At 45.6% G+C, this 12,739-nt stretch overlaps 1 protein-coding gene across 1 annotated transcript; it reads right to left on the minus strand.

The window, feature by feature from the left end:
- Positions 1 to 275: 275 nt before the first annotated feature.
- On the minus strand, positions 276 to 6,033 carry BTBD18 (BTB domain containing 18). The gene is made up of 2 exons (XM_043581184.1): positions 5,412 to 6,033; positions 276 to 2,365 (listed from the first exon to the last, which is right to left on the minus strand). The coding sequence occupies exons 1-2, from the start codon at positions 5,533 to 5,535 to the stop codon at positions 300 to 302; spliced, it is 2,190 nt and encodes a 729-aa protein (XP_043437119.1). The 5' UTR covers positions 5,536 to 6,033; the 3' UTR covers positions 276 to 299.
- Between the last annotated feature and the right edge of the window lie 6,706 nt (positions 6,034 to 12,739).

The raw sequence follows: 12,739 nt of genomic DNA on the forward strand, positions 1-12,739 counted from the left end.
TGGTTATTTATGACCTAGTAGATTTGGGGACCACACAGTTTATAGTTTGACTTGTTTATCACTAACTGGAAAATAGATTACAAAGAAATAAGATGGTTCAGGTTCATAATTCTGTACCCATGGTACTACTTCTGCTTGGCTCCCAAAGCCTGGGGAGGAGAGGAAGGGACCGACCAAGAGCTGGGAGTACACCCGCCTCTCCTGCTAAGGGGACAGGGCCTGTGCTAGCCTCTATCAATACACCTTTTGCTAGTCAACGTTTCCCACTCTCCCCCTGCCGCTAACCTGCACTACCTGTTCTATGTTAGTATGTCTACCTCTGTGTCTGACTCTGAGGAAGGGTCGGGCCACACAGAAGGAATACCCGTGGGCACCAGCCTCCCCTCTGACGTCCAGTCCACAACATCAATCTCTTCCTCTTCCGAGCTGGCAGGAAGTGGGTCCAACGATCCGGAGTTGCCAAGTTCCTCCTTGCCTGCCTCTGGAGCAGGGTATAATACCTCATCCATACTTAGGGACACTTCTGGCCTAGCGTCCATCCAGTTTGAACAGGGGGGTGAGAGATCCTCATAGGACCTTTGAGGAACGTCGAGAGAGTCAATGTGGAGAAGCTTCTCTCTCTGACCATCCAGTGGCTGGGAACTGGTAATTTCCAGATCCGGAGTCCAAGGGCTTCCTACTGAAAGTACCCCCTCTTCACTCACCTCAGAGGGCATGACAAGGGGGCTTAGGGACTCATCTGGCTCTTTGTTCTCAGAGGGCATGACAAGGGGGCTAAAGGGCTCTGTTGGCTCTTTGTTCTCCCCAACAGGTTCCTTTTCCAATCCTGTGAGCTCCCTGGGCCAGAGTTCCATGTCTGGTAGACACCATTCTTCCCCTTCGATCCAGTTCTTTCCTGTATCTGCCAGGTGATAATTAGGGGTCCTGCAGCCCTCAGCTCCAGGACTCTCCAGAGACCCTGTGCGGGGCTCAATGTCTGAGCCACACAGCATGAAGTCCAGGATCTCCTCCAGCTCACTGGTGGCAGCGGCACTGGTGATGCGGTACTCCTCAGCCTCGCACGGCTGCCCCAGCAGGGCTGTGTCAAACGCGTAGTGCTCTCTGCAGTCCATATCCAACCCGGGCTCCTTCCCTACCGGCTCTGGACTGGACCCAAACTCAGACTTTGCCACTGGGTGGTCTGGGGAGTGGCTAGCAGAGAGCAGGAGATCTTGTAGCCTGGAGCACACGGGGGAGTCCTGACACAGATCTACTCTGGCAGATAACATTTCCTGCTGGTTCACAGAGGATGGCTGCGTCCCTGCAGGCTCTTCCGAGCATTCAGGTTCTGGGATCTGAGGGCTCTCTTGAGAGTTTTTGAGGGGAGGCTCTTGTACCACCTCCCAGCACGTCCCGTTGACAATCTTCCGAAGTTTCACCCTTCCAACCTGCCCCTCCTCTGCAGAGTCTGAGTTTGGTGCCCTGACTTCAGGGCTCCGCTTCTTGTTCCCACCTGTGTTTCCAAGACCAGATGGGCTTGGGATGCTTTGGAGAGGACTAGCTCTTCCTGGCTTCTCCTTGTCTTCTGGTCCTTTATTTATACTCTTCTGCCGCCAAAGACGCCGGCCAGGGGCTGTCGGTACTGAGCTGGGTCCACTCACAGTGCTGGAAGACTTGGGTGTACAGACATCAGGAGATGGTTTTGAGCGACTCAGTCTGATCTTTCTGGGCAATAGTCGCTCATCCACAGAGGGGTACATACCAGGCGGGGAAACTGCTGTAGGAGCAAGGGCAGAGTCGCTCTTGTTCTCTTTAGGTCCCTGACTGTGGCTTGATGGTGAAGAGCTTTTTTCTTGTGGAGTTGGGCAAGCTCTGGCCTTCCTCTTGAGCAGAAGATTGCCAGATGAGTTCTCTGCGTTCTGTTGGTTGCTTTTCTCCAGGGGCCCCTCCTCCTTTCCCAAGGACTTCAGTCTCACTAGTCCAAGAGGACAAGGAGTCTGGGTCACAGGCAGTGGAGTCCGAGGGCGGCGGGTGGATGCCACCACCCTGGCAGAGATTGGTGCAGGACTTGGAGGTTGTAAGCACTCCCGGTTCAGTCTTCGGCCCGGGGGGGCCTTCACCAACTTCCCACCCTCTAGCTGAAGGGATTCTAGCTCAGAGACACGGAGCTGACGGGCAGCAGAAAGCACATCCTGGGCTTCTTCTCGAGATACTTCCATCTCTGAGGTATACAAGAAGTCCACCAGCTTCCTGAGTGTCCTGATCTTTAAGCCCCCCAACTCCAGGACCACCTTCCGACCCTGAGCTGGCCTCTCCCGCTGCAGGCGCTCTGTGAAGAAGGGGCTGCAGGCTGACAGGATGCAGCAATGGGCTGGAACTGCCTCACCTGGAAGGAAATCCAAACACTTTTGTTATTTCCTGCAAACTGGCATGTTCACAGGCTAAGCAGAGTCTTTACTACCCAAACGTGCTGCTACTTCCAACTTCCTTCTGTGGAAGTTCAAATAGGAGAAGTCTGTTCCTTCTGTTTGTCTGGAACCTTCTGACATTACCTAGCTAACTCACTTTTTATCCTTCAAAATCTAGTTTAGACATCACTTCTTCCAGAAAGCCTTTCCCCACCCCACTTCCAGTCTAGGTTAGCTGCTCCCGGGCACAGAGAGGTACTCTAGCTGTCAGAGCACTTAGGTATCAGTGTTAGAACCATCCATCTCCTTCACTAAAGTGAAACTCTGAGGACAGAGACCATATCTATCTTGTTCGCTAAGATATACCCACCGCTTCACACAAAGGAGGGCATCAAATTTTTGACTCACAAGAATTTAAATTTTTTTACAGAAGCTGCTTGTGCTCTAACAGAATATGAGCTTTGGATGCATATAACCAGGGTTCATTTCTCTCCCGACCTCTTAGGCACTGCCTACCAGGCAGTTGTCTATCGTGAGCCACCTTCTTTATGGGCACTTCCCTGTCAATCTTAGTTGGTATCTCTCATGACTTCAGTTTCCAAAGGCTTGATGCTGACTCCCAGGTCCTACCTCTGCCTAGATACCTTTCCCAAGACACTGAACATGCCATAACCTGCATCAACCTTTGTAGAAGGTGAACTCCATTCCTCAACCCCAAAACCTCCCATTTCTTACTTCAAAATAAGTATGCACTTTACTCCCAAGCCTGAAAACTAGAAGTCTTTGTTCTCCTTTACTCATTGTATCTAATCAAACATATTAAATTTATTTTTATTTATTTTAAATATATCTCTGTATAGAGAGATATACATAGATCTATAGATAAATACATATATTTTAGTAATCTCCCAACATGGGGCTTGAATTTACAACCCTGAGATCAAGAGTCACATGCCCTACTGACTGAGCCAGCCGGGCGCCCCCAAACATTAATTTTGTTTAAAAAGCGACTATTTCTTGAGTCCTTCTTGCATGCCATATAATGTACTAAGTAAGGGTTTTACCAGTATTCATTTATTCGATCTTCACTGAAATCCTGTGAAGCAGCTGTTCTTACAGATGAGTAAACTGTGGCATAGCTAAGTAATATGCTCACCACAATTACATGGTTAGCAAGTCACAGGGAGAGGATTTGAATCCAGGGAATTTGTCTACAGAGCCTATGCCCTTAACTGCAGCAAGTTTTGTAAATTCTTTCTGATTATAAACCATACATTTCTATTCTCAATGCCTTAGTTTAGGTCACCATTCCTTCTCTTGGATTCCAAAATAGCCCTCTATCTGGGCTCAACAACAATCCAATAATTCTTCTCATGCAGCCCAAGTGTTATTTCTAAAGCTTGGGCCTTTTACATGATCATGACCTTCTTCTGAAAACCGATGAATACATTTCCCAATGTTCTGAGGACAAGACTTGCTTCCTTTGCATAACACTTCAGACCTTACGTTGCTAATTCTCTAGCCATATCTCTGATCAATACGCTTGCAGTCTGCACTCTAGCCATAGTGAACCACTCGCAAATCCCTGGTCACATCTATGTACATGCTGTTCTCCATGCCTGGGGAAATCTTTCCTCACTTCCTTCTACTTGTTTGTCCTCCAGATCTCAGCTGAGGGGTTATTTTCTCCAAGAAAATCTCCCTAACCACTGTCCCCGAACCTCAAGTCTGGGAAGGTAACCCTCTCACGTGCTCCTCCATCATCCTTTACTTACTCCTATACTGCACAGTTACTTGGATGCACTGGTTATCCGAAGGTCTCCCCTTTACATGATTTTTGTACAAAGAGGGACTTTATCTTCATATATACTATATGCCCATGCTAGTACACTGTTCTAGTATACAACAGGCAATTGTGTTTTTTAGTATGAATTAAGGAATGAATCCCAATTCTGTGCTTACTAAGAGAACCAACAGGCAAGTCGCTTAACTCTCTAGGCCTTGGTTCACTCATCTTTAAGATTGGAACCACATAATATTTTACCTCATAAGGCTGTCTTAAGAATCAAATAAGACACTATACTGGATGTACTCTGCAAACTGTAGAGTGCTACACGATGTTGGTTGTCATAATTTTTTTTTTTAACGTTTATTTTTGAGACAGAGACAGAGCATGAACGGGGGAGGGTCAGAGAGAGAGGGAGACACAGAATCTGAAGCAGGCTTCAGGCTCTGAGCTGTCAGCACAGAGCCCGACGCGGGGCTCAAACTCACGGACCGTGAGATCATGACCTGAGCAGAAGTTGGACGCCCAACCGACTGAGCCACCCAGGCATCCCTCATAATCCTTTTTTATAAATGAAGAAACTGAGCTCCCGAGAGACGAGTGGGACTTACGTGCCCATTTGTCACTTTGTTACTGAGTAACAAAACTAAGACTTAAAAAAAAAAAACTAAAACTCTGATTCCTAGTGTTGGGCCTTTTACATGATTCCAGGCTCTACTTCATGCTGCTCGACCATTGTAAGTGTAAAGGGAAGGAGTGGGAATTAACTATTTTTAGGTCTAACAACAAACAACAAAACCCACCAATTTTAAGATGAGAAAAGTAAAGCAGCAGCTTGACGAGAAAATGGGAAAATAAGTAATAGTATTATTTAACACTTACATTGTGCTCAATTCATGAAGAACGCCGTTCTGAGCGCTGTATGTTAACTCCATCTTCACAATCATCCTCTTACAATATTATCCATCTTTTACAGAATTTCTAGGCTTACTAAACTTTACAATTAGTTTCACGATTTAAAAGAAAAAGAGCACAGTCTCCTATTCATTCTTGAAAACAGCCAACTGTCCTCGAAACAAACAGTTCTTTATCAAATAATGTACAATACTCAAAGGTGATGATAATACCTTTTCTTGGTTTTGTGCTCTACTCCCTGGCCCTGAACTCATTTTATCTTATTCCATCGTGAGTATCCTATAGTGAGTGGCTTTTCAAGCGGGTCCCCACCAGTCTCTTACCTTCTGCCTGCAGAAGGACATCGCAGAACACACCACTCTGTTGCTGGTGATGAAGCTGCACAAAAGCCAACCGCAGAAACCGGGGATTCCTATATAGGATTTTGGAACTGGCAGGAGAGCACATGTTGGTCTCTTAACCTACGTTTTCAGAGATCGGATTCCTGTGGACGAGATAGTACATTTCAGAGGAATGGCTGCACCTAATTTGCTTTTTGTCTTTGAAATGACAAGGAAATTTTGAAAGTGAGAGAGAATAGCCGTGAGTCGAGTTACCATAAGCCCAGAAATTGTGCCAAGGGTATCTCAACAAAGAATTTCATAGTGGTTACATGTAGGAGCTCAGAAGCATGTGCACATTTGAATCTTAGTTCTGTTATGTATTAGCCTAGCTGTATAATCTCAGGCAATTGACCTAACTTTTCTGAGCCTCACTTTTCTCATCTCTGAAATGGTAATGATAACAGTACTTACCTGGTAGGGCTGTTTTACAGGTTAAATGAGTCAATGCAGGTAAAATTGCTTAGTACTGTGAGTGCCTGGCACATAATAACTATCACTTCCAAAACGGTAGCTGTGGTTGGGGCACCTGGGTGGCTCAGTTGGTTAAGCATCTGACTCTTGATTTCGGCTCAGGTCATGATCTCATGGTTTGTGAGTTTGAGCTTCGTGTCGGGCTCTGTGCTGACAGTGCAGAGTCTGCTCGGGATTCTCTCTGCCCTGCCCCTGTTCTCTTTTTCAAAATAAACAGATAAACTTAAAAAAAAAAAAAGGTAGCTCTTACCATTATGCTTAAACCTTCTTCATTCATGTTACCACTGAGACTCAACACCAATAATGCTGACAACTCCTATTCTTCCCGAGCACCACACTTCTGAGTTCCATGGGTATAATCCCCAATTTAACACTTTTAAAGAAACAAAATAGAACATAAAATTCTCTAGGAGGTTGTACACAACCTTCTTTTCTTTGAGCTCACTCTATCACACTAACCAGCAGAGGGTGCACAGTAAAGAAAAGCAGGTGCTGGACTCCGTGGGAAGGTCTCTCACAGAAAGAAATAAGGACGTTGCCACCCTTGCTTCAGATGTTCTTGACCAAAGCGAGCCTCACGCGGCCTGGAAACTGGCAAAGGATTTGGCCGTTCGGTTTGTCAGGCTGGTTAATCACCTGGCTAACAACGGAGCAAGGATAATTAAGCATCCTTCCCTTTCCGAAACAAGCTGGCTATTCTGACTTCAGGCTCACTCCATTTCCAGCTTTTTGCCCTGAAACCCCCACACTCACTGCACAGCTGGCGTTCCTTTCCTGGCATGCAGTTTTCTGTCAGGTGGCACCGACGGCTCTGAACGGTTCCCGTCAAACTATCAGGAAAGAAGGGGACGGAAAGGTGAATTCAGAAAGGGTACGCTCCATGCCAATTTCAGCCGGAGAGCTGAAGGGGGCGGAGGATGGCAGCTCTTGCAAGGTCCCAAACATAGGCTCTGGGGAAGCTTCCCGATCCACCAAGCCCCCCGCCTGGCCCCCAGACCCGACCTGGAATAGCTCTGCAGAAGTTGCTCTTGGCGTCCTCTTGGTGCTCGGGTCCTCTGTCCAGCCTGCCTTGCTTCCTCCCAAAGTCGAGCCTTGCGCGGGGAGGGTTAGCAGAGCGGCACAGGTGGGCCCACGGCCTGAGGGTTCCGCTCCGCGTCCAGAAGCAAGAAATCGGGGTTGGCGGGAAAAGCAGGGCTTCACAGCAGGCCCTGCAAGGCTGGGCGCCCCTCACGCTCTGGGCGCCCCGGCCCAACTCCTTTGAAGAGAGACCTCTAGGCGCAAAGGTTTCTGGGAATGGAGCGTGAGGCTCCCGGAGGCCCGAATTCAGGGCTCACCCTCACCACCACCTCCGGCCACACGAGCTTTGCAGCCACTCCCTGGTGCCCTCGTACCGCTGCGGGCCCGGCACCCTCATGCACCGGCAGGTGGTGACAGCCAGGGCCTGAGGCCACGCGGCCAGCGCCACACACCTCGCGCTGTGGCCCTCGCGCACGGCGCGTCGCGGGGCCCGACGTCCTTCCTCCTCCCCCAGCCCGCGGGCTGACGTCTGCCTGAATACGTCATCCCCATTGGCCGAAGGCTCCTCAGGCGGCCAATCACAGGGGGAGGAGCGCTTTGGGCGGGAGGCTACGTCTCGAGGGACTTGAGGGCTGCGCCAAGATGGTCGGGCTGCAAGAGGTAGGTGGGAAGGCCCGCCCGGGAGGGTTTCTTGTGGAGGCCGTCTTGTCCCACGGCACTCGACGAAATCACAGGGAGGACAGGGTCAGGATTCCCCAGTAGGGCAGCCTCCAAGGCGGTTGAAGGACACCTCCGTCTTCCCTTTGAAGACGCTGAAGGGGCCCAGGCCCCGCTGAGGAAGGCGTCTCGGAGGAAAAAGCCCCTGGATGGCTCTCCTCGCACCTTGATCAGATCTTTCTAACCTTGATAGCTCCTTAGGCCAGGGATGTTCGGGAACAAGGCTGTTGGGCTAGTGTCTGGAATCCGGTTTTCACAGATCCCGCTCCACTATAAACTGGTGGGACCAAGGGGGTTACGGAACTTCGGGTGTGGCGGGGCCTGCAGTGGCCTTCCAGAGATGATTTAGTTAGCGCACCTCTTGACTGGCAGCAGCTGTTTTCAGGAGTGATGTAACAAATGATTTCAAGATTAAACATTTAGAGAGAATGCCAGCCCACGTTTTAAATCTGGACAGCGGTTCCTCCCCACGTGTGTGTGTTAGGACCTGGGGCCTGGCTTCACTTCCACGCCCCGCCATGTCCAGCTCTAGGTGAAGACAGCTGAATCCAAAGCCATTGGTGACAGAGTGCGGCGAATTAAAACGGAGCAGCCTTCACGGAGGCCACCCGGAGACAGGACACGAAGATGCCTAAGACACGGGGAACCTGCAAAGGATCAGTGTAGAGAGGTGAGTAAAGTACGGTGCGCTCAACTACGGCTGTGAGTTCGAGCCCTGCGTGGGGCTCTGTGCGGACAGCTCGGAGCCTGGAGCCTGCTTGGGATTCTGTATCTCCCTCTCTCCCTCTGCCCCTCCCCTGCTCACTCTGTCTTTCTTCGTCTCTGAAAAATAAATAAACGTTAAAAAAAAATTTTTTTTTAAAGGATTTTGTTGGTTTTTTTTTTTTTTGTTTTTGTTTTTGTTTTTGTATAGGATTTGAGAAGGTTGACAAATATGGGGGGATGGGGTGGATTTCCAAGTCAGGTAATATTTTCCTAGTTTGAGACCTCTGCTCTCAAGACGGAAAAAAGATCAAGGAACAGAAGACATTTTAGGTTGCAGTTATATTTTGAAGAGGAAGCAGTTCGTGAAAGGACATAAAACTTAGCAGAAGGAGGACACACAAGCAAGCAAAAAGAAGAAAAAAGAGAAGGCAGAACAATGCTTGTTTATGCTATCTGTTACTGTGGACTCAAGACTTGAGTAGGTGGCTGGAGTACCAGTAGAGGTGATCCTGTGGGCTTGTAAGAAAAATATAAATATTATACCTCCTCATGAATGTATTGTTATTAGGATTAGATTAATTTTCAAGAACTGGAGAGGACTCCCTTCTTGGTTTCTGCTTTTTTAATCCAACACTATTGTAGTTAAATCTAGTGATAGTAGAATTTCTAAAGGGAATGATAAATGGCCATCCTACTCAGGGCTTCAAAAATGACAAACTTTTGATGGTAATATGTAGCCACCAGAGGGTAGAAAGGAGTAAAAATATTTTGTCTTCTTTTGTATGGATAGCCAGGGGGGTTTTTTTGGGTTTTTTTGGAGTTGAATTTTTTTTCATTTCTTCTCCTTGGCATTTATAGTTTCAGTCTATTTTAGAAGTAGAGTCAACACAGCACAGAACTCAGCCCTATATAATAACTTTAATATTTCTTATTTGTTTTTAATATTTCTTTTTCAAACATGGTATTATTTCCTAGCTCTTCCCTAATCTTTCAACGTTTTATGGTATCTTGTTTTTCTTTGTGTGTAAGTGCTGATGGCTTGGGTGGGGGGAGTTAAACTTTGAGAGCTGTGAAACCGAGCACACTGAATGTAATATTCCATGTGGTAAAAACAAATGAAAGAAAGAAAAAAAAAAGAAAGAAAAAGCTCCGCAATAAAAAACAACCTTGTATCTCTAAACATATCCTCAATCCATTAACTTCTCCCCGTTTTCACTGTTACTACTGTAGTCAGCTTTGTATTACTGCAACTTGACCTTCAAACTAATTTCCTTGCTTTCACCCGTACCCCCTCTTTAATCCATTTGACACATAAACAGCCAGATCTTTTCAAAATCTGAGTTAGATTATGTCATTCTGCTGTTGAAAACCTTCACAGGCTTTCCTCTACCTAGGAATAAAATCAAGGGGCACCTGGGTGGCTCAGTCAGTTAGACATCCGAATCTTGATTTTGGCACAGGTCCTGATCTCCTGGCTCATGGGATGGAGTCCCGCATTGGGCTCTGCACTGACAGTGTGGGGCCTGCTAGGGATTCTCTCCCTCCTTCCCTCTCTGCCCCTCCCCCACTTGTGTGCGTGAGCACTTTCTCTCTTTCTCAAAATAAATAAATAAACATAAATAAATAAACAAAGAATGAAATCAAACTCCTTTCTCTAACCTGTAGAATCTTTCATATTCTTATCACTCCCTCCTCATTTCGACACACTGCTGGATTCAGCATGTTTCAGCCTCACACTTGAGGACTTTGGCATTAGTAGTTACCAATGCTCCTATGTTCTTATGATTAGCTGCTTCTTCAGATTTCAACTTAAAGATTTCAACTTAAATGTCAAACTCTCTGAAGAGTTTGTCCCTGACATCCAGGGTAGAATAAGCCACGAGTCATTATTATCAGTCTTTTTTTTTTTTTTTTTAATTTTAATGTTTATTCGTTTTTGAGAGAGAGAGACAGAACATGAGCAGGGGAGAGGCAGAGACGGAGGGAGACACAGAATCTGAAGCAGGCTCCAGGCTCTGAGGTGTCATCACAGAGCCCGATGCAGGTCTTGAACTCCTGGACTGCAAGATCATGATCTGAGCTAAAGTCAGACACTTAACCAACTGAGTCACCCAGGTGCCCCTATCAGTCTGTTTTAAATCTCTGCGTAGTGTTACATCTGACATTTATTAATCTTCTCTCTCCCTCCACTAGCATGTAAGCTTTCTGAGAGCAGGGAACTGGTCTACTCATTATGTTTGACATCTAGAAGGTACCTGGCTCACAGTAGGGACTAAGAATAATCCAAGTGGAACTCATCTTTTTGCTTTCGGTCACCTGACTGTAAAGAGTTTATCCCTCAGTGAGTGTTGATCCTTGTGATGCTTTATTTGGAGACAGCTATTTCAGATAAATTTAAATTTTAACTTTTTCATCACTAAATTATCTTTTTTTTTTTTTTTTTAAGTGGGCTCTCTGCCCAACGTGGGCTTGAACTCATGATCCTGAGATCAAGAGTCCCATGCTTTACTGACTGAGCCTGTCTCATGCTTTACTGACTCAGGCATCCCCTGAGTTATCTTTTTTGGTTTGTATATAACTTTATTTCAAATGTTATCTACAAATTCGTTACTATAAAATGACTTTCCCAGGATTACATAACTAGTAAGCCAAGAGACTTCATTCACTCACTCATCTGTTGCTAAATACGAGACATTAGGCTGAGCTCTGGGGTACACCATGAGCTAGAAAGATGCCATTCATGTCTTCATGGAGCTCATCTTCTGGTGAAGGAGACAGGAAAACACACACACTAAAGGAAGGCAAAATACTTGCAAGTTTTTAGTGATGATGTGAAGGAAACAAGACCAATCCGTCGCTAGAAAAACATAGAATATTCTAAAATGTGGCTCTGATCTAGGAATTAATCAATGAACATTTCTTGTGCTGGTTGTTTTCCTTTGGCAGTCATCTTTGGCTTTTGAACTTGCTATGGAGGACCAGGAATACTAGATGGAAAGAGAAGTAGAAGATGTGATAAGATAGTAAGAGAAGGTTCCTAGATAATGAGGGTTAAAGTTCGTGCATGTCTCTGTTTAATGTATTAATTTCCCAATCTAGTTAGTTTGTTTAAAGCCCATCAAACAAGTGCTGTGATGCCTGTTTGGTCTTCTAGCCATTCTGAGAGAAATCCTTTTTTGGCCACTTTAGACCAGATATGAGGGGGTGGATAATGACTAGATTGCCTGATTAGAAGGGCACATTCATGCTGAGGAGTAGAATTCCAGTTTAAATAGATAAGGAAAGGTCAGATTATGGTTACTAAGGGTGACTTTAATGTATTGAGTGAGTAAACGTGGCACCTTGAAAGCAGATGAGGAACTTGGCTTTTATCCTGACCACGGTGTAGGGTGATGGAAAGAGCATGGGCTTTGGAGTCAGATCAATGAGGGGACCACTTCTTAGCCAGACGAACTCAGTCAAGTTTCTTCAGCTTGCTGAACCTTGATTTCCTCATTTGAAATCAGATGAAATGGTGGTAATACTATCTCCATGGTGGTGTTTTAGAAGTTAGAGATAATGAGTGCAAAGTGCCTTTCACATGATAGATGCTCTGTCATTGTTTGCTATTATCGGGCAATGGTGAGCCACTGAAGGTTTTGGGAGAGGGTAGATACTGGTAATAATAACTCATTCTTAGTGAGTTTATATTATATACTGTATGTTGTTTTAAGAACTTTATATGTGTTTTGATTCTCACAACAGTACTGTGAGAGATATAGTTATTATCTCTTCTTTATAGTTAAGGAAACAGAGGCTCTGAGAGATTATATAATTTGTTCAAGGTCACGTAGGAATACATTTACTTAAGTATGCTTGCAGGGAAGGAAGGTTTGAAGCCAGGCAGTCTGACTGCAGCACCTGTGCTCTTAACTATTACTCTAGATTATGAAAACTTTATGAAGATTCATTTGGCAGCAGTCTACAGGCAGATTTTTCAGTAAGGGTAAAAAAGGAAATTTTCAATTCATCATTATCATTTTTCTTTAGTAACCACTGACTGACCATAAAATGCTAGTCTTTGTCAAACATGTAAAAAAAAAAAAAAAGTCCAATGTCTGTCCTTCATGGCCTAACAGTGTAAGAGCATATTAAGGATCATTTGCAGCTCAGAAAAAGAATACCTGTATAATCCTTTATGTGGGTTAAATGTAAAAAGAGAATGTATGAACTAGATCATCGTAAGCTTGAAGTGCACAAAGAAACTGAATTTTCTTAAAGTGAGACTTTTTCTTACACATGCTGTTATCTCCTCTAAATATATTTCTTACTGAATTCCACTTATTCTCCCCCTCAAACCCACATTATTTTGATTCGGG

The sequence above is a fragment of the Prionailurus bengalensis genome, chromosome D1 (assembly GCF_016509475.1).
Source record: "Prionailurus bengalensis isolate Pbe53 chromosome D1, Fcat_Pben_1.1_paternal_pri, whole genome shotgun sequence".
Taxonomy (NCBI): domain Eukaryota; kingdom Metazoa; phylum Chordata; class Mammalia; order Carnivora; family Felidae; genus Prionailurus; species Prionailurus bengalensis.

Coding starts and splice junctions, on each gene's coding strand:
- BTBD18 (XM_043581184.1), bottom strand. CDS start 5,535: ATGTGCTCTCCTGCCAGTTCCAAAATCCTATATAGGAATCCCCGGTTT. Junction 2,366..5,411: donor TGTCCTTCTGCAGGCAGAAG/GTAAGAGACTGG, acceptor ATTTCCTTCCAG/GTGAGGCAGTTCCAGCCCAT.